General features: G+C 31.8%; 1 protein-coding gene across 3 annotated transcripts; it reads left to right on the forward strand.

The window, feature by feature from the left end:
- The first annotated feature begins 263 nt into the window (after positions 1–263).
- LOC139487928 (sodium/calcium exchanger Calx-like) lies at positions 264–16,285 on the forward strand. 3 transcript variants are annotated; one of them, XM_071273165.1, is made up of 11 exons: positions 264–616; positions 6,352–7,115; positions 7,563–7,645; positions 8,072–8,248; positions 9,502–9,695; positions 9,997–10,241; positions 10,427–10,659; positions 11,029–11,134; positions 11,648–11,826; positions 12,061–12,390; positions 13,346–16,285. In XM_071273165.1, exons 2-11 carry the CDS (start codon positions 6,374–6,376, stop codon positions 13,586–13,588), a joined length of 2,532 nt encoding a protein of 843 aa, XP_071129266.1. In that variant the 5' UTR covers positions 264–616; positions 6,352–6,373; the 3' UTR covers positions 13,589–16,285. The 3 variants fall into 3 exon arrangements, with proteins under 3 accessions (XP_071129266.1, XP_071129267.1, XP_071129268.1); XM_071273166.1 differs by lacking the exon at positions 264–616 and adding an exon at positions 2,821–3,117; XM_071273167.1 differs by lacking the exon at positions 264–616 and adding an exon at positions 2,906–2,927.
- Positions 16,286–21,774: the final 5,489 nt, after the last annotated feature.

Genomic DNA, 21,774 nt, shown 5'->3' on the forward strand with positions numbered 1-21,774 from the left:
AGCTTCGTTCGTGTACATAGTGACGGTAGTATTGGATTTTCCTGTAAAGTTTACCGTGAGGAATATGTTTTGTGTTAGAAATATATATTTATCTACACAAAACACCAATGTTTCCTATTTAAATGTTATGTTCAATAATTAATTTATTCAACAAAAAAAGCATGCAATATCCTTATCACCATAGATGTAATACCCATATATGATGGGTATTACATTTATGTTATCACAAAAGATGAATAGTCGATGCATAAATAGAAAACACCACTTACTCCATGTCTTTTCATCTGAAAACCCATTACTAGTGATTAACTTTATATACTAGATAAAACAGAACAACAAACTAAACAGGAAGAATATTATGATAGGTTTATAGGAAAGCAAACTTCCCTCTTGATATGAATGCAGGTAATTTCTTCACACTTTCTTATTAAATATACTAGGTTGGCGTATATGTGGTTCCTCATACCAAATGACATCACCAGCTTTTATTGTATTACCTCCCTTTGACTCATACCTCAACATAGGGCGTAGTTGATGGATTATTCATACTAGTGTAAAATATTTTGTGTAGTGAAGATGTAACAGGTTGACATAGCACGCGATTGATTTTAAACAGGTAAGAATTATGTTATAATTATAAGAAAATTTACTAGAAATTACATTAATTATTGTTGGAAATTTATATGCACTCTTAAAATAGTTTGCATCGTTTCAAATGGCTATTGATTTCATCTAAATCGTAGATAGTTAAAACATTATATATGACTAAACTAATAGTGCATGAATGAGGAAATATGAGCACAAATTGAAGATATTTACAATAGAGTAAGTCGAGTACAATGATATTTCTTGAAAAATTACTGAATACCGGATAGTTTGACTTTTTATGCAAAATGCATCTGACATTATGGTATTTAGGACTCCATCTCTCCATGTTAGTACCTCGGTTAGTACATTAATCCGGTTAAAGATTATAAGATAAAAAGCGTTTTATAATATCTTCTCACATACTTGTCATCATTATCATGAGTGGGCTGCTTCAGCAGTGTGAATGTGAAGATTCATCGTTTAAACATTTTATTTTCTACTGTTGCTTTAGTAGCTCATCCTTTTATTTTTTACAACCGTTTGAACTTGTTGGACTGTCTCCAGCAAAATCCTATACGTAATACATTTCTAAGATTGTTTTGCCATGTCGAATTTTTACATAAGTATGTCTGTTGTAAATCTCATCGCATTCATGGTGGGACACAGTACATGAAGCATGAATGCCTATTTTTTTCCCACGCTAAAGACGTATTGGAATTGGAACTCATAAAATGCAACCCTAGATGCAACCAACTGTTCAAGCGGGATACGTTTTACAAAATTATAATTATAGAATTTTCATTGGAGATGAACAAAATGCGTTCTCTCTATTATTGTTTTAGGGATCAATCAAAATAAATCCTTTTGCTTGTTTTTTATTTGATGAAATCAAAGGTATTTACGTTATACAATAATTGTCTATTAATACAGATGGCCTAATATGGTACAAATCTCTCCAGGGAAATTAATAGTTATATTGTTTCATATTTTTAGCATTTAATGGAAATGAAACAATACATGTTATAAATATTTTATTAAGTTATGGTCTGTTTGTGTCCTCGAACATGTGAACTCAAGCATGTCGAGTGTATCAACCGATCTGCATCACTAGACCTCAGCGCTAGCTTGCAATGAATTATTACAACACTTCAGTGATGTAGTTTTTTAGTTTTAATAAAAGAAAAAACAATGCATTGGCTTAAAGTTTGGATATATTGACCAAAGTGGACATTCCGTGGGAAAGAAAGCAGACAACACACATATCAAATCTGCGTCCCGAAGGTTAACTGAGTGAGGTATAGAAATCAGTTTGCCATTTTCGGACTTTTCTCGCCTGCCAAAGTAAGGTGTCCGTTGAGCTGTACGGGGTGTATAAGAAAATAGTCCACATCGGTTCGCCATGGGAACGTAAATATGATGGTAGTGGAAAGAGATCCACGCTATTTGTATGTTTAAGAACCCTTCCATCACTTGAACAATCTGAGGGTCTGTATAGCTGTCCTGTTCCATGATAAAGTTTGAACCCTATCCAGACTACCCGAATTCTCCAGTGGTAGACCAAACATGATGGCATTCTATGTGTCAATCATTTTTACAAGTGCAACATTACTGTGGGCAATTTTCATGTTATACTATAAATCTCAGGAAAAAACCCAACAACATACTACTTCCGGTTTAAGGTACCAAACAGGTAAATCTGTCTAGCAGTGTTTTTTTCAAAGGGATATTGCACATTGTTTCTAAACTGACTATCAATTAACCAGGATATTTGAAAACGCATTTTTTCTCTTGCATTGGATTCAAGGGCAAGTTCTTGATTAATCTATGTTACAACGAATGTTTGGTCACACAAAGACGGTCGAAAACATGGGGAAAAAATGAGAAAGATAACCAAACCATTTGAGGTCAACCTTGAAAACGTGATATATAAAAACACAGAAAATAGTTAAACTGTCCATACCGATAAATTTGATAAAGTAAACGAAATATTGGAGATAATGGTTTAAAGTATAAAGGCAAAACAAATATTGTCAGCTATTGTGTAAACAAAAATATGCAAATACCGCCCACAATTTCGAACAATACGTCATAATATGTGTCTTACATATTATAATTAATTGGTCAAAGAGCATCTTTTACTAAAGAATGCACTAGGTAAACGAATAAAATTATATGAACCCACGCGATTTTTAATATGAATTTCAAACATATCTTTGTAGAACACCTTCAGATTTTTTTATTACATATATATGATTGTCACCACGCCTAAGGAGGACTTTGATAGAAATATTGAATGCCGTGACAAATCTGGTTTTGGTTCTTATTTACCTGTGAGATAGGTAAAAATTATATAGATACATATGTCATAGATGACTGCAGGAAATACACACAAACAATTTAGAAGTTTGCTGACGGGCGTGGTCTTTATTGTTGCTTACTTCTCTTGGCCTTAAGGAAAATCGAATTTCTTTTTTATATGGATGCATTTAATTGAATCTATCACTTTTAAGGAAACCACTTGCTGAAAAGGTAGGCTAATCTGTTGTGGTTATTGTTCGTTGATTTTTGTCAATTATTTTAAAAATTCCAAGTATGCAATGAGGCGGTTAACGATGTATAGTAATTGTACTTAACGTAGTAAATTTGAACCTATTGCAACCCGCATTTACCGTATAAATAATTTATTTTGCAAGTAATTGCATTTTTGGAGAGATTATTTCATATGCCTGGTAACCGTAAGTAAAATCGAAATAATATTGGTTTGTTTGTATGTGCTTGTGTGAATAAGAATATGAATTGTTATACACCACTTTGAGGCCTCATGAGGATATGTTACACTTAAACCATATGCTTAGAAACTTTATATGAAGTAGTGTAGACAATCTTATTGATTTAGTATAATCTACATATCATATGCTGTATCTTTACACTTTGATGTCATTGTGAAAGGAAACATTCATCTAAATACAGTGTTGTGTGAGTGTAAATTAAGGAATGTACTATTGTAAATAGCAGACTGACTTGTATGTAATCATATCTTCTCAGAAGGTATTGTTTGTTGAACTGCTTTATTATAATTGCATATTACTATAATCATTGCATTTTATTGAAACGTGGTGTACGATTTTTTGTATATTTTCTGCTGTTTTCCTCACGAAGTAGTCTAGAATGTTTTTCTCGTCAGTGCAAATATGTCATTCTGACTAATTTGCTTAAACCTTCTGATAAACCATAAGACATTTCTTCTTTACCCAACGGACCAATTCGGTACACCATTTTCTCCTAAGGCACCGAGTCAACTTTCTGTACTCGGCCTAGCTCGCATTCCAGCCACTATACACTACAATTTAAACGTTCAATCTCGAGGCTTCAATAATTAAGTCGAGCATATTTACGATGACAAAAAAACAAACCTGCAGTAAAATATAATTCCAATCAAACTTTCTTAAGACGTTGCTATTAAAATTATCTAGAGGTGAAAAATTCATCAGAAAATCAATTTAGAATTTGAAATGTCCTTAGGGAAAAGGATGAAAGAAACTTGGATCGGATCTTAAATCTAAATTAAGTATGTGTGTTGATTTGTTAGTGTACATACAATATTATATTGTAATAATCATAACATAAACATTTATACAGATAGTTCAAGTAGGATAAGAAAACTAGAGAATTATCACTTTTACAAATTCCTCTCCATCTAAGATAGTTCTTATGCTACATTATGTAATAAGATGATTTATAAAGGCGGCTTAAAATGTTTACATTCTTATTATTACAGGTAACGAAATGATAGATGTATTTAATGCTTGAATTAATTACTAATTATCTCAGTCATGGACAAACCAGGGGAATTTTCCTACATATACTTCCTTAACTTTATACTTATACTTCTTTTCCAATATAGAGTGCGAAAGAATTAACACAAGGCTTATAATAGTGGACTAAATTTCAAAGTTTTGTGAAAAAGACATTTCCTTTTTCCTTCGTTGAAGGCCCTACACAGGCAAAATTTGCTCACGTGAATTTCACACGAATCTCACATGAAATTCACATGAAAAATTTCATGCGAGATTCACCTCAAACGAGCTTATACATGAAACTCACATGAAAATTTTCGTGTGAATTTCACGTGAATTGAGATTCACATGTTTCTCACGTGAAAAATTTCACATGAATTTCACATGAACTTTTCCAAAAAAAAATGGAATTTTGAATGATTTTACTTTAGTATGAAAATTTAGATGTTGTTTGAATTACTTTATTTCAAAAATTCATGTGAATTTCACGTGAACAAATTTCATGTGATTTTCATATGAAATTCAGGTGAGATTCACATGAGATTAATGTGAAACTAACATAAACTGATTTCACGTGAGTTTCACGTATAAGCTCGTTTGAGGTGAAATTCATGTGAATTTCACGTGAGATTCACATGAATTTAAATTCACGTGAAATTGATGTGAATGAAATTTGCCTGTGTAGTATGCACAGTCCCCGAGTCCCTATGTATACACACCTTTAAATACTGTCCTGTAACCGTGTAAGAGGGTGCGTGTGGCATCTGATTTTTGTGAATCATTATATGCATCGAAACGCTACTTATTTAAAAGTTAGCACACTATCAGACTAAATATTTTAAAACTTATGGGAGATGTACCACATAAACTTTAAAATAAGCATATTGTCTATTTGAAACCTTTAATATTGGGTGGAGCTATCAGTTTATATTGATTACCTATATTTAAGGATATAATCCGGCACACTAATCCCTTATAAAATGATAGATTTGTTAGTTATAAACTATTATAGATGTTTTTATTGGGATGAATTTGGTTTAAACTTTATTGTTGCTCGTTGCTTGGTAACTTTTGCTTAATTACCTGTGTAGGTATTCCGTGTGAAGACGTTACTAGTGCCTTCATACACCTACATAAAACGATATAATGTATTCATTTTTACATACAAGTTATCATTTTCCGAATGACCTATTTGACATACTTTATGACTTAATATGTATATCATTTTGATGTGACTAACCTACAGAACATCGACTTTCTTTATAAAGATGTCAATAAAAATATAAGTGCTATTCAAGGAATGTCAGAATTGAAATTGTACCTGTACCTGTGGTCTCAAATTCCAATAATATATCCATTTTTTTTTTAATTTGGCAACTGAAATACAGGTGCACTCATGCATTGTTGAATAATTTTGAAAGATGTGTGACCAGAATCTGTTTCATTCTGACACGATTTTGTGAAAAAGGGAGAGGGGCAAACTAAGAAAGTTGGAGGTGGGTTATATTATAAATGAAAGCAATGTTGAATAAAATTGAAAATACAGTTTTTGGTATAGAGTATGACATCCATATAAACCAAATTGGTACAAGTATCTGAAATGCAGCTAGAAATAACTTGGATTTGGTTAAGGATATATTTTTTTGTATAAATCAGTACTCAAAATAGAAAATATCTATAAAAATTGCAGTATTGAATAAGTTATAATGTTTCTACAATATGGAACAACCCACAATCATATATACGTTTAGTAAAGATTTTAAGACTTCTAAAAATGGCCTTTAGTAATGCGTGAATTTGTTATTCAATGAAAATTTTCACAACATCTGTTTCAAAGTGTCTTTTGAAGGGTCCGGCATTTCCGAATGAATTATTTGATGATTGAGTGTGCATGTGCTATCAATTTTAGACGATGCATTCTGCGAACTTTCAATTACGATGTTTAATGTAAAACCCTATATTTCAGTCTGCAATAAAGACACAGCAAGATGGCCGCCAACAACACGACATCAATGATGAGCAACCTAAGCACTACTACTCCATTTGACATTAGTGTATACACGTGTAGTCATGTAGGACTTCTACTTCCTGCAATATCAGAATATACATGGTCAAAATCAGTACGTATATTCTTGTATTTAATTGGAATGTTGTGGTGTTTCCTAGGTGTTGCAATACTTGCTGATGTATTCATGTGCTCTATTGAAAAGATAACTAGCAAGACGGCAAAAGTAAGAGTTCCAGATGCAAATGAATCGAGTGGTTTCCGAATCCTACGAGTAAAAGTATGGAACAATACAGTGGCCAATCTCAGTCTGCTAGCTTTGGGTACGAGTGCACCAGAAATTCTGCTTTCGTGTATTGAGATTATATTTAACAATTTTGAGGCGGGAGAACTTGGACCAAGTACTATAGTAGGCTCGGCTGCTTTTAATTTGCTAGTTATCTCTGGCATCTGCATTGTGTGTATCCCTGATGGAGAAGTACGCCGTGTTAAAAGTATGAAAGTCTTTGCTGTTACGTCTTTCTGTTGCATTTGGGCCTATGTTTGGTTAATCATAGTGTTGATTGTATGGACCCCTAATATTGTTACTATTGAAGAAGCTGTCCTGACGTTGTTGATGTTCCCTGCACTGATCCTGGTAGCATACGTAGCTGACAGAGGATTTTGCCTGAAGAAAAAGGAACTTGAACATGAACAACCTTCGATGGTGGGATTTAAGATGCATGGTTAGTTTTCTTATTCTTTAAGGGACAAGTGTGAGTTAACATACTGTTCTATTTGTATTAAACATGTGCCATACACTTTATTAGTCTCTGTTACATGCATTTTACACTCGTGTATAAGTGTAGCAAGCAAAACTGATACAAAGGTTAGATATTGTACTGGGCAATATCGATGTGACCCTATATTATACGTGCAATGTTTTTTGAATAAAAGTATGCATGATGGTTAAAAGTAAATAAGTATATTCAGATTTAGATTTCAGATTAGTAGAATGTTGGGTCGCTTTAAAGTATCTAGTATAAATGAGGATCAATAAGGCACACGACTCAATTTCTCTGGGAAACTGAAAATAATTCTCAGTAGCAAAAAAATAATTTAGAGTATAGATTAAACTTTATTTGATAGTTGAACTATGCAAAATAGTATTGAGTTTGTTCATTATTTTCTAGCTGAGAAGGGTGATGAGGAAACTCAAGCTCTAGATAAAGATTCCGATGATGAGGACAATGCTGAGATTATGAGACTGTGCAAGGTAAATAAACTCATATTAGAAAAGTACACAACTCAGTGCGTAGTAATATTTTGATGATTCAGAACACAGAAATATTACTCTTAGTGGTATATGCCTCTGGTTACTGAGATGTAATGCTGGTTATCAAATGCAAATGCATAAACTAGTCATTGACACATTGAACGGTGCTGTTCCCTTTTTCACCATAACACCACTATGTATAAATTGTATAATATACCTATGTAACTATGAAATATATATATAAAAAAAAACTGCCCTGGGTTAGTTTGTCACGTATACTAAATAGCATTAGAGAGTTCTTTGATCTTAATAATATATGTTGTTATCATCTTAAAAACATGGATTATTGTTGAAATTTCAAAGTTGAGATTTACTTACAGAAATATATATTTTTTGCAATATTTAGAATTTGATTATTTATTTAAGGAACTTGGACATGATGTAAAAGATGAAGGATTACCACCAGAAGAAGCTGCACAAATGGCTGCCAGGAAGATGACAATGGATCAAAGTCATGATCATTTATGGTACAGAATAAATGCTACAAGAACATTTGGTGGCAGAAAGAAGCTCATACCAAGAGTACTTGGAACATTCCAAGAGGTACATATATCATGAAATTCCAACATTTACACAATTAGGCTTAACATTGGCTGGTCTCATTCAGTTCTTACTGCCTCCCCCCCCCCTCCCCCTGGATCTGCCAATTAACCATTGATATCTCTATGTGCATGATAAGGTTATGATTTCCTGGTCAGTTGACATTAAAAGGGCACTATAACTTTTATTTCTATTTTGATTTTATAGTTAAGCTGTTGAAATTATCCTTGGTTATGGAAAAGCTTATCAGGCTATAAAGTTAATTGTGTTTAAACAAAAATAGATAAATAGATCATAACACAAACAGCTTAATGTAGAATGGATTGCCAAGTTTACCATAATATAATAATATAAATATTCTCTGATGTCACATATCACATTATATCTCTTGAGGAAATATGGCGACTATTTTATTCCAGTAATGTGCAAATGAATTTGGAGTAATTACTTTAGCTCTAAAGTTTTAGTTGACTGCATGCTTTTTAATTAATTGATTGATTGTTGGTTGATTAAAATCCAGTGGCAAATATTTCATGTTTTTTTTAACAAGTTTTTTTTTATAATGCGATTCTTAAAAATTAGATTTTTTTTAAAAAATGTATTGAACAATTACCATTACCATTACTTGTATTGTTATGCCAAACCATGCATTTGTATTTATCTTTTTGGGAATACAGCTAATTTTATCCCCCCACAGATTTTGTTAGGGTTGTGTTTTCTTTCTTTTTCTTCATGTATTGATATTGGATTTTCTTTTAAAGACTTATGAATTTTGATTGTCCCTTTGGTGTTTTAAATCTGTCCTCTTTTTCTCATCCTAATGGTCAATCATGTTAAATGACCTACACAAATCACAATAGATTTGATGACTATTGTCTTGACATTTTTTCAGAAGATGCCAGTCTTATAATGAAACACAATAGATTCTAACACTAATATAATAATAGCACATGTAAATTATTAACTCTGCTTTGGTTATCTTATATAGATTTGCCAATTAAGTGATGACTTAGGTCGGTAAGCCAGGAATTTCAAAGGGGGGTGTATTTGGACTTGAGAACTCAACTTTGACAGTCACAATTCAAACAGAACTTTGACTTTAACAGTGCTTATTTGTTTTCAAAAGGGGGAGGTCGGTTCATATGACTCCTCTCTGTACATAATGGATGATGTAAGTGAGCAAAAATGACAGAATTATTTGTTGTATAGTAAAAAAAAAGATGAAATAACAAAAAATGAAACATTTTCTTGTGTAGATTTATGACCACATCCAAACACCAGAGGAGGAACGTGGAGATTTGGCAGTAACAAAGAAGAAAGATCATTCTGAAGGAGGAACAAAAGCCGTAGTTGAGTTTACTGCAGCTGAGACAGCTGTATTAGAGTCTGAAAAAAGGGTCAGAATTGGTATTCGTCGTCATGGAAAAGTGGGGATACCTTGTACTGTCAGGTAAAATTATTGTTCTTTAAACCCTGTTCATTATAGTCTATAAGTAAAGGAATGAGTATTTAACTTTGAGGGGAGTGGAGGGGGTATTGATTTTATTTGATTCTGAATTTTATTCATCAAACTTTTTTCAACACTCAAATTTAATATTTATATTTTGATTCAAATTTAGAAATAAACACTAAATTTAATGGCAAATACTTTCAAAATTGTTTTAATTGAAAATTTATTTTTCCTTCCATGTTCTTTTTTTATCAGTTTTTTTCTAAATCTTCAAGATTGAGCATCTTTGATACAATTACAGGATAGAAACATTGAATGGTACTGCTGTTGCTCATGAAGATTATATTCCATTTGACCAAGAGGTGAAGTTTGCAGAAAACGAAGAACTACGACAGGTTTATATTGAAATTGTTGATGACAATGAGTGGGAGCCCGATGAATTCTTTTTTGTCAAATTACATGTACCAAAGACAGATTCTGGCGAAGAACAACATGTTAGTCTGGGAAATATGGCAATTACACAAGTCATTATAATCAATGATGATGGTAAATATTTAAATCATTTACTATTTGAATTCATATTCATACAAATTTTATGATTAAATTTCTGGTAAATTTTAAAATTTACATATAAAGTTAAAATTTAACAGGTGAGACTAAGACTTCGATGATTCAGTGTTTTAATATCTTCATGTAAAATTATTCTCAAATTAAAATTTTATTTTCCACAGAACCTGGTAAACTAGAATTTCAGAAACCAAGTATTATTGCCCAAGAGAGTGGAAGAAAAGTTCGAGTCCCAGTGGTGAGAACAGGTGGAGCTGATGGTCATGTGTCAGTCAAATGGAGTACAAAAGATATCTCGGCTGTTTCTGGTGCTGACTACGAAGGCAGCGAGGGAGAACTAAAGTTTGATCATGGAGAAACAATAAAAACAATCGACATTGTTATCCATGATAGTAAGGTATGGCAACTTTGTTGTGAAATATTTCAAGTCTGTGTTTTTGAAATTCAATCACTTTTATATAATTTCTAAAAATCAACTTGAGATAGTTACAATATATACTATATATAAAAAAGAAGATGTGGTATGATTGCCAATGAGACAACTATCCACAAAAGACCAAAATGACACAGACATTAACAACTATAGGTCACCGTACGGCCTTCAACAATGAACAAAGCCCATACGGCATAGTCAGCTATAAAAGGCCCCGATAAGACAATGTAAAACAATTCAAACGAGAAAACTAATATACAAACTTTGAAAAATCTGAAATATTTTTATAAATGTAAAGGTCAAGGTAATAACAAATTTAAATATTTTTTTTAGAAAAAGGAAAGAGATGAAAGTTTCCAGATTACTTTGGGAGACTGTGATGGTGGAGCTGTATTGGGAAAAATCACCAAGACAATAGTTACTATAGTTATTGATGAAGGTTTGTGTTTGACTGATTCTTATTCAGACATAACTAATATACGGCTGACTCTGTGTTTGCAAAGACAAAAGTTTATCATTTGATAATTTAATTTTGGATGTAATGCGTCTTCTGTTTGGCTGACATTGTTTTATTTATTAGCTCATAGACATAATTTAGTCATGTGACCTTGACGTCATCAACGTTTTTTCATGGTTTACTCCGGTTTAAAATGGAATTTAGAATTCAATTATAAGAAATAACAGTAATATATTTTTCAGTCTATTCGAATTAACATAAAAAATGTGGTGCACAGTGTAAAATAACAAGCTACACTGATTATTCAGTGTGCACCACATTTTTGATGTTATTTCTTGATAGACAGTAACAATATTACAGTCAATCATTAATTAGAAAATTATAATCTACTTTGAATACTACATACTTTAAAAAGTAATTTTGTGCTGAGTGAACATTCAGTATGCTGTTGTATTTGAGTTTATTGTAATTAAATGGTCTATTCTCTGATTTCAGAATTTAATGGTCTTGTTAGCAGAATCATGAATCTCACCAAAGCAAACATGGACGCCCTTCAAATTGAAGAATCATCATACCCTGCACAATTTGTTGAAGCATTAAACGTTAATGGTGGTGACTTACAAGGAGCTACTGTTTTGGACTATATCATGCATTTCATGACATTTTTCTGGAAGGTATGTAAAAAGATTTTCCAGTCAAAAAAACAAATGACAAATAATGAATAGACACAAAGAATCGTTGACTTTGTAAAAAATATATATATATTACTAGGCTTATAATTTGTTACATATACAAAAAAGATGAGAACAAAACTAATATTTGTGTGAGAGATGCTAAGATGTTCCATTAATATAATGTGTTATTCTATTTTAGCTGAGTAAAATAATATAGTTACTTTTTTTCTGCAGGTACTGTTTGCTTTTATTCCACCATGTAAATACCTTGGAGGATGGCCAACATTTCTTATCTCTCTGGCCGTGATTGGTTTTATGACAGCTATCATTGGTGACCTTGCTGGTATTTTTGGATGTTTAATTGATCTTCCTAATTCTATCACTGCCATCACATTTGTTGCCTTAGGAACCAGTATGCCTGATACTTTTGCCAGTAAGACAGCGGCCATAAATGAAAAAAATGCTGATAGTTCTGTTGGTAATATCAACGGTAGTAACTCTGTCAATGTGTTCCTAGGTTTAGGCTTACCGTGGACGTTTGCCGCAATATATCATGCCGTAAAGGTAAGTTATATATTCAATGTTAAAACCAGATAACTCTTTCTGTCAGAAAACACAGTCTAACATTCAAATATACTATCCACACTGATCTGTGTCCACACTTGTTAAAGTTACAATTTTATATACATGTAAAATTATATACATGTATATAAGTACACCTAAACAAGTGACAACTCTATGACTGTTCCACTCATTGGATCCCTAGTGCACTGCTGAAAACACTTATTATATTTATAATAACACTATGTATCAGCACAACAATGTTAAATCTGAAACTTTAAAGAAGCAATTTTTTTGTTCTTCGGAGTCCCTCTCGCTTGATTCGAACTCAATCTATTTTGATATACAAAATGTAGTGACAAAACCGCCTGAATGTGTCCAGCGCTCTAGATCACTGGACCACCTAGACTGAACTACAAATTCAGCTTTCATTAGCCTAGTGTTAACTATCCTCTTCAGTAGAATCTATATCAAAAATAAGTAAGCTATAAATGAGACAATATTTCTGAAACTTGTGTTTGCATTTAATTTGATATCCTGCATATTGTCTCTTTTAAAATAATCTGTGTAGGGATTATTAACGACTATAAAAGTTCCTCTGAAGTTGAAACAAGGGACTACCTTTGCTTTATTGAAGATGAAGGTTTTCTACAACAAACCCGGTGAAATCAGCAATAACATTATTAAGTATAAAAATACTGTCAATTCAGAAATTATTGTGTGCATGTATTTTAGTGATTTTGTCATTTTAGATTAAAATGCAATTTCATTTTTTGCTATATTGAGAAAAATCCTGTCTAATTTAAAATGTGATTTTAAATTATTGTGATTATAACCCTTTCGCATTTTTCGCAATTCTAAAAACCTTGCAATAATTTCTGAATTTACAGTAATGCAAAACAGATGTATATATATTTTTATTTATATGAATAATATATTGATTCATTATTTTTTCCAGACGGGTGGCTCATTTAATGTCAATGCTGGTTCCTTAGGATTTTCTGTTGTAATCTATACAGCATGTGCAGTTATAGCTATTGGACTCTTAGTGCTACGTAGATTTACAGGTGTATTTGGAAATGCAGAACTTGGTGGACCAAAAATTCCAAAAATTATCTGTGGAATTATCTTTGTATGCCTTTGGCTTTTCTATATTGTAATGTCATCCCTGCAATCAAAAGGCGTCATTAAAGGATTTTAAACTTTTGATTACCTAGTTTTTAAAATAGGGTAATATTTTCTTTTAGTACCTTAATTTACAAATGGTGTTGAGAAGAGTTACAATTATACATGTTATTTTGCTTTCCATTTGGGTGTTTATGGTTTCTGAAAACTTTTAGTTGTATAATGGCAGCATTGCCTTGTGGTATCACTATTTTATGTTTGTACCTTTAACCATCATGATGAATGGATGAGTCTTGCCCTGGATTTGTATTTTTGTATATATTTTGAAATACATCCTACCTCTAAGATGTTTATATAATTTTTTTTTCTATTTATTTTTCTATAAACATGACATGGCAAAAAATTGTCCTAAAGTGAACATAAAAAGAAACCAATTTCTGGTTATGGTCAAATATCATTCCTCATTTATTTTTTTTCACTTTTATGTCTCAGATTTATGAGAATGTCTCTTACTTTCCTTCTCTTTTTTATTACTTTTTTCTATCATTTTTATCCACATATATTCTTGTTACTATTTGATAGTTTTTCTTTATTTCTATTTTCAGTCATGACATTTTATGACATTGTTCATTTTATTTTACAATGTGTTGGTTTCCATGGATACATTTTTGCAGATGAATAAGGATATCTGTTTTGATTTTATTGTCATGTGAATAATTAATTGTTTAAACCCATATTTCTTAGTGGTAGGGCTTATAATTTACTCATACTTTTGCCTTCCTTCCATATGTTTTACACACTTTTAAATAGCATGTCAGATAATGACAAATTTTGGGCTAGCCTTGGGCAAGACTACCTCTTAGATAATTGAACTGTAGAATATCTTTGTGTTTTTCACTTAATCACTTTCAGAAGCTTGCCACTACTCCCAACTTTTTAGTCCATTTCTATGTCCCTGTTGGGTCTGTAATTGCATAATAACGAGTTACTGATTCAAAATTAATTTCGTTAAGTTTAAAGTAGGGATGTCAAAAAATCGGAAATTTAATACTCGGATACTCGGTCATGATACTCGCGAGTTTAAACTTTAAACTAATTTTATCGTATTGACTTCAATTTTTTGGGATGGTACTTTTTATCTTTTGCCTTCACCATTAGCTAGGTCATAGGTCATTTTTACATTATGGGTAAGGGTCAAATATGGTTTTTGTTTAAGTTTACTTACTTTTATAAATTTTAACTTATCTTTCTGTGGGTGGGATGGAATCATATTCATATCATTCTAACAAAGCAACATTTCAAATTTTTTTTTGTCAAAAAAGTTTGGGATGGATTGAGTTACTTAGAAATAACTAATTTGCATCAAAATGTTCATCTACATTTAGAAACCTGGGCATTGACATCAATAATATGAGGTGTAGAGACACTGTATTATGGTCCCATATAATATTATATTTATCTTATATATGGTTGTTATGTGACCGGTGCAAGAGTGCTTATATTTACACAATTTTTGTGTGTATTATATGTATATATGACCTGTAATATATTATGCTTTATATTTTTATATATTCGCCTTTGATGTAATTTATTAATGTAGATAAAAGTAGAAATTTAGTCATGTGACAGTTTACCTTAGTATCAAGAAATATAACATTTGACATCATGAACTCTTTTTTAGATTTTGTTTTTGATTTCATTTGATAAAAAACTCAAAGGATAAAATTATAAATCTTTACTTAAAAAAAAAATCATTTCAATTACATGTACTATGAAACTGACTTGCTTGTAAAAAATGGTTCTTTTAACAAACATTTCATTTTAAGATCACTTGTCATTTGCTCTCATCTAAACCTCCTCTTTATTTTTTCATGGGACTCATGGCTAAACAAACATGGTAGAAATGATAAATAGAAAGCCCCCTTTGATAAAAATCTAATCCTATTTAGGAGAAAAACCTTTCAAGAAAGAAAGAGTATATCTTTTATTTTGACTGGTCAATCCTTCTGTAATTGCAAAGAACAAACTTTTTGGGGAAATTCATTAGGAGACCATTAAATATTCTTCACTAAATTCTGATCAGTCGGTTCACATAACAGATGTGAGGTAAAAGAGAATTCCAGTGTATGCAAATTATATGGTTTGAATTGGACTAGTAAACGATTTAAACTTCTAGAAATGATGCAAAGATTTCTCATTTTGTGATAATACACTCAAGGCATGCAAAATGACAGTTCCATTGAGATTAAGATTATTATCATGGGCTTCTTTCTCTGTTTTAAACTACTATACCATAACTAGGTTATATACAATTTTCACCAAACATGACAGGAATAAATATTGTTAGAACACAAAATTTTGGTGACCCAGAATTATGAAGAGACATCACGTCTGGAAAATACATAAAAATCAGATTAATCAAAACATTACAGAGTCTGAATAAGTAAGGTGTAAGGATTATTAGACAATTGCCATATTTAAAACCACAATATTTGTTTTTCATCCCAACGAAATATCAAACTGGTTGGATATAATATTATCCTTTGCACATGTATGATTTAAAAGTGCCTAATTAATGATTTTTGTTATAGAAAATGATAGGTTATGATCATACATCAGATAAGTTAGTGATAAAGTCTATCAAAGGGCTTCTAGTTGTATGTCTTGCATTTACTTTGTACAAATGTAGTTGTGTTGATAATACATGGTAAATTGTACATGAATGTATATGCATTTATTTTTTGCCTACAGTAAAATAAATATATAAATAACATGTTGTGTGTTTGTGTCTTATTCCTTTTCAGTTGTGGCACAGAAAGTTTAATGTAGATTTTGCAGTTTCATGCAGCATTTTGTAGTTTATTTCTGATATTAAAAGAGATTTTATTCATTGTAAAAAAAGGAAAGAGCCTTTGTTATATCTCATAGACAATATTATTTTAACAAAGACCCCAAAAAAATACTATAAATCTAAAATTCACAGTAAAACAGCTTTGCATGCACTTTTAATAAAAAAAACATCACAAGTGCGTTATAAAGATTACTGGGAGAACTGTGCAATGTATGTTTAGAACCAGTTCTAGATTTAAGCATTTACATTAAGATTTTACAGTTAATGAAATTAATAGAAGACAAATATTACATCTCATTTTGTTGACTTTCAAATCTCTCTTATACATGCACATGTACCACACCTAGACAAACTATACAAGTTCAACAACAAACACGTACTACCGAATCTCAATAGTTATCAAATGTACCAGGATTATAATTTAGTACGCCAGACGCGCGTTTCGTCTTCATAAGACTCATCAATCCTTTCAAAATTACACATTGACGACTTCAAGTTTAATCATCCTAATTACACAAGTTTAAGCTTCCGTTTATAATTCGACTGCACCCGTCACAAATGGGTCCTTAACATGAGACATAAATTCTCTCCCTATCCTTATCATAGTCAATAACATTACTCTTTGTAATATGTACAAATATAACGTGCACTTTAAGTCATTGACTGGATGTTTTGCATAGTTTTAACATGTCACCTATTGCCATTTTGATTCAACATTTACATTATGCTTTCAAAATTACACACTGAAAGGTGAGACACATCTCTGTGTCCACAGTTTTTATTGTTGAAATGTGTTACCTCATATTTATCCATGGTGAAACTTTTATTTTAAATCGATGACTGGTGGCTTATCTGTATTATACTGGAAATGAACTTAAATGTGTCTGAGTAAAACTTAGTCGATCTATGCACGAATTAACAAAACTGCACATGAAAAGAGTGTGTTTGTGTCCAGTATGTCATCCTAGTTTATATTTACTAAAAGTCTTTCAACTTAAAAGTGGTGGACAAAGATGAGTTTGTGTAAAAAAAATCGTTTGCAAGTTTGATACAAAAATTCAATGAAATCTGCAAAAACTGGGAAATTTTAATATCTATGTATGGTATTGATTGGAGCAACATCTTTCATAACTATATATATCAACTTTATATGAAACATCACACACGTGATTGTATATAAGGAAACTGACAAGAGTTCATGACCAAAGAGCAGCTAGTATTTTGAGACAAAACATAAAGGGCCCTTTTTATACTAGTCTTAGTATAGGCTGTTCCTGTATCATCATAAATTCTCAGAAAGAGGAAAACGGAAATGTTTCCTCATTGTATCTTTGATTTAACAAAGATAATAATGATGATTGAATAATGAAACTGAAAAATATCATGACCAAATAAGTATTATTTTGAGTTAAAATAAAGGAATTTTATCGTTTAATTTTCGTCAACAGGAAACCGGAAAATATGTCCAAATTAAGATTTTGTCGTCAATATTTTACTAGAAAAATAAGTTTTAAAAGACATGATTCTTCAGATTGGTACCGTATCAAGTGTTTTAGGTTTTTTCACGATCACGATCGTGCAATCGTGACAGGATCAAAATCGTGTAGTACACGCATAAATCGTGAAAGTTGGCAGGTATGACTGGTACGAAGCATAAACACAAAAAAGTATTCAAGTTCAAGTTTATTTCTAATTCCACTTACAGCCGATTCCATTGAGTGTGTTGGCAAAGGTATAGTTTGTTTGGTTAGCTTGCTAGCTGAACCGTGAAGTCATAAATAATTTATTAGGTTAGGTAAACTAATAATGACTTCACGGTTTAGCTAGCAAGCAAGCTAACCAAATATATTACCTTTGCCTACATACACGATGGAATCGGCTGTAAAACTGTATTTAATATTATATTCCGATTAAGATTAGAATTCTGAAAAGGACGATCTTTTGAATGTTTCCTATAAAAACTATCTATAATAACTTTTACTGAAATTATTCCAATTTTACTCTGTCAACAACGTTAATTGACAAGAAAACAATTTGCTTTTCGAATCACAACTTTTGGAGTTATGTGTCTAAAAGCATTATTTTTTTTTACCACAAGGTTATCTTTATAACATGCAGAAAATAATTTCGAATGTCCCGAATGTTTACTTTAAATTACCGTTATATAAGTGTGAATTGGTAAAACCAGGAGTTTTGTGTAATCATTTAACTGATTATTGCTTTTATTAAATCTCCGAATAGGGAAGTACACAAAATCGCTGAAGTAAATAAGATTGTTTTACAGATTTTCTGATTTAATTCCGAGACCTTGTTAACAAAATCAATACTTTTTGTTTAATGAAATACAATGAAAAAATAAAACAGTCACATTACATAAGTTCGAGATTAATGTATCCTTATATTGGATGAATACTAAGTTATCAACTTCAACTGATCAATTGACAACAATACTGTAAAAAAATTGCCAAGTCAAACATACAAACAAAACTTGCTTTAATTATACTTGTACCCGAAGGACAAACAAAATTGTAATACATGAAACCTATTAAGAAAATATAAGGAAATTGTATAATTAATTGCAAAAAATTTACAGATAAAAGACATGCCACCTAACCGGACACATTGTTGTCTCCAACTCTTTACAACTATAGTCAAATATTATGATAGTAATAGGGTTTTTTTTTTGGATTGAAATATAAAAATCGAGTACGTTGTGAGTGTTTTCATATTGGACAAACTTTTCAATAAATATACAAACAACCAGGCAAAAGAAGGCCCCTTGAAAAATTTTCGTGCTTAACTTACTTATGATATATCATAGATACTATAATATACATGCATGATATCACATAGTGTCAACATTTTAAATGGTTCCATATCTTCTGACCTTTATTTTTAAAACCAGAATTGAATTAAAAGCAAATTTAATGTAAGTGTGAAGTTTTTAATATTGAGATGTGAAAAAAAATTGTGAAAAATGGTAACTATCAGATGAGTATACAATAGTGTGTATGATGAAGACATGTTCAACATTAGACAGAACATCATTTTTCTAATTGTCTTCGACGGACGAGACCGTTAAAGAGGAACGCAGAACGTAGAAAAGTGTTTCAGCAACTCCTTTGAGTGGAATGGCATGTCAAATTCACTATTTGCTCTTTGTGTGATGCACCGACTAGTTGGAAGGTCAATACGCTTCAATGTATTTTTTATGTCCTTTTAGATTTTAACGAAAGATGAAAATATGTGTCATCCTATCTGATATCTACTGAATAGATTCGAGAATTACAATAATGTCTATCAAATGCTACACGCAATTAATTTTCCACAAAACTAACACATATTCTATCAGCAATACAAATTGTGCTTGACAGCTACTATGTAATCACCTACCGCTGAGGTGGTAAAATCAATTTTAGATTCTAAAAATCGAAATATCTGTTTTAACGTGTTCGTGCTATTCAAACTCCATGCATATGTATTAAGGCCATAAAAAAAGAATATGTTTGTTTGCCCTAACCCTACCTACCCAGAAAATAGCTGCCTCTCCAAAATCTTTTATTGGCCTGATATGAAAAACTTTTTTTAAGCAGATATGCAAGAAGAGTAAATAACACCTGACACTTCAATTTCTCTTGGTTTTAAAATAAAAGAAAATGCCTACCTTCCCACTGTGTTTACCATTGGGTAGGGTTTGGGCAAAACAAAATATTTTTAAGTGTGGCCTAATCATTTGACTTTTACCAGGAACATATATATTGACGTTGGATATACTGTTCCCAACTTAACGTTTTATACACAAAATCTTATAAAAGAGAATGACCATTATAGGTAGACCCGGGGGGATGCCCGCCCCCTTTAGTGTGGACAATTTGGTTGATCATATAGGAAATCACTGAAGCGTTACTGGAGCCCCGATTTTCATGTCAGTCAGCGGGCTCCCCTTATAAAAAGTTTTGAATCCGCCACTGACCATGACGAAAACAAATATCTTGTTTCATGATGAGACAAAGTGTTCTTTGTAAAGTCCAATGGCATTCTGGTCTTACAAAAATATACATGAGACTGACATCATCAAAATGCTTGACAACATATGTGTTGAATATGGTGAATATTTCTTTTCAACAGAAATTCCAGTGGCGTAGCCAGGTTCGAAATGATGGGGATGCCTTCATTTTGGACCATTTTATGCAGAAAATTAATTTTTTTTTAGACATTTATCCTGTAAGAACATGTACTCCTCCAGAATCCGACACTGGTTAGATTTTTGTTTAATTTCAAAATATCCACCAATTCATATAATTATATTTCCAATAGAATTTTATTGTTTTCTCGAAACCTCCATCATTTAATTCATAATTATTTGGTGTAAATATTCCCACCCAATCTTACATTTGACATCTCATAAACTATTACACCGGCACTTCTGTATATATAATAGGAACTGAAGTGACACCCTTTCCCAGAACTTCTCAAAAACGACCCCATTACAGTGGCACTTCGACAGCAGTCCTTTTGCGCCAATTACTGTTTTTCAGGGGTATCATTTGCGCCAAATTTTGTTTTCCAAATGTATCAATTGCGCCAATATTCGGAACTCATTTGCGCCAATTTACCTGTACAAATATCTATCATAAATACCAATGATTAAAATATATTTATTCTTATTTTTGGCTTAAAAAGTATCATATGTTCGGAGATATTTCACCATGAAGATGAGCATCTGTAGAGATATGACTTAAAATGCATTAGACAGTCAATGTACAGAGAGAGAATAAAACTTATTGCTTTGCTGAATATTTGATAAAGATATGCCAATAGAGAAAAAAATAGAAGCTTTTGCTGATTATGTTTTAGCCACATATGTTGATGACACAGGGTTTTGTTCCCACCATGCGTATGGGCCTTAATTATTATGAACTGTTTTATGCATTTCATCCCTCAATAATTGTCTTTTCGCACTTTGTCGAAGTGTTGTCTGTCCTTATCCTTTTACCATAGTGATCTCTGTCTTTCTGCACATTGGCATAGTGTTGGTTATCTTTTCTGGCAAAGTGCTGTATGTCTTTACACCCTTCGTCATAGCGATGTCTATCTTTTCACCGGCCCCTTGACGTAGTGCTGTCTGTCTTTTTGTCCTTTGTCATTGTATTGTCTGTCTTTACGTACTTTGGCATAGTATTGTCTATCTTTTGCCATTTTTCATAGTATTGTCTGTTTTTACTTCCTTTTTCATAATGCTGCCTACTTTTTCACCGTTTGTCATAGTGTTGTCTGGCCTTACGCACTGTGTACAAGTGCTGTCTATCTTTAGCCATTTGTCATAGTTCTATCTGTCTTTTTTTTTTGCCCTTTGCCTTTGGCATAGTGTTGTCTGTATTTTCGTCATCTGACATTGTACTGTCTGTATT

The sequence above is a fragment of the Mytilus edulis genome, chromosome 9, assembly GCF_963676685.1.
Source record: "Mytilus edulis chromosome 9, xbMytEdul2.2, whole genome shotgun sequence".
In the NCBI taxonomy this organism is placed as follows: domain Eukaryota; kingdom Metazoa; phylum Mollusca; class Bivalvia; order Mytilida; family Mytilidae; genus Mytilus; species Mytilus edulis.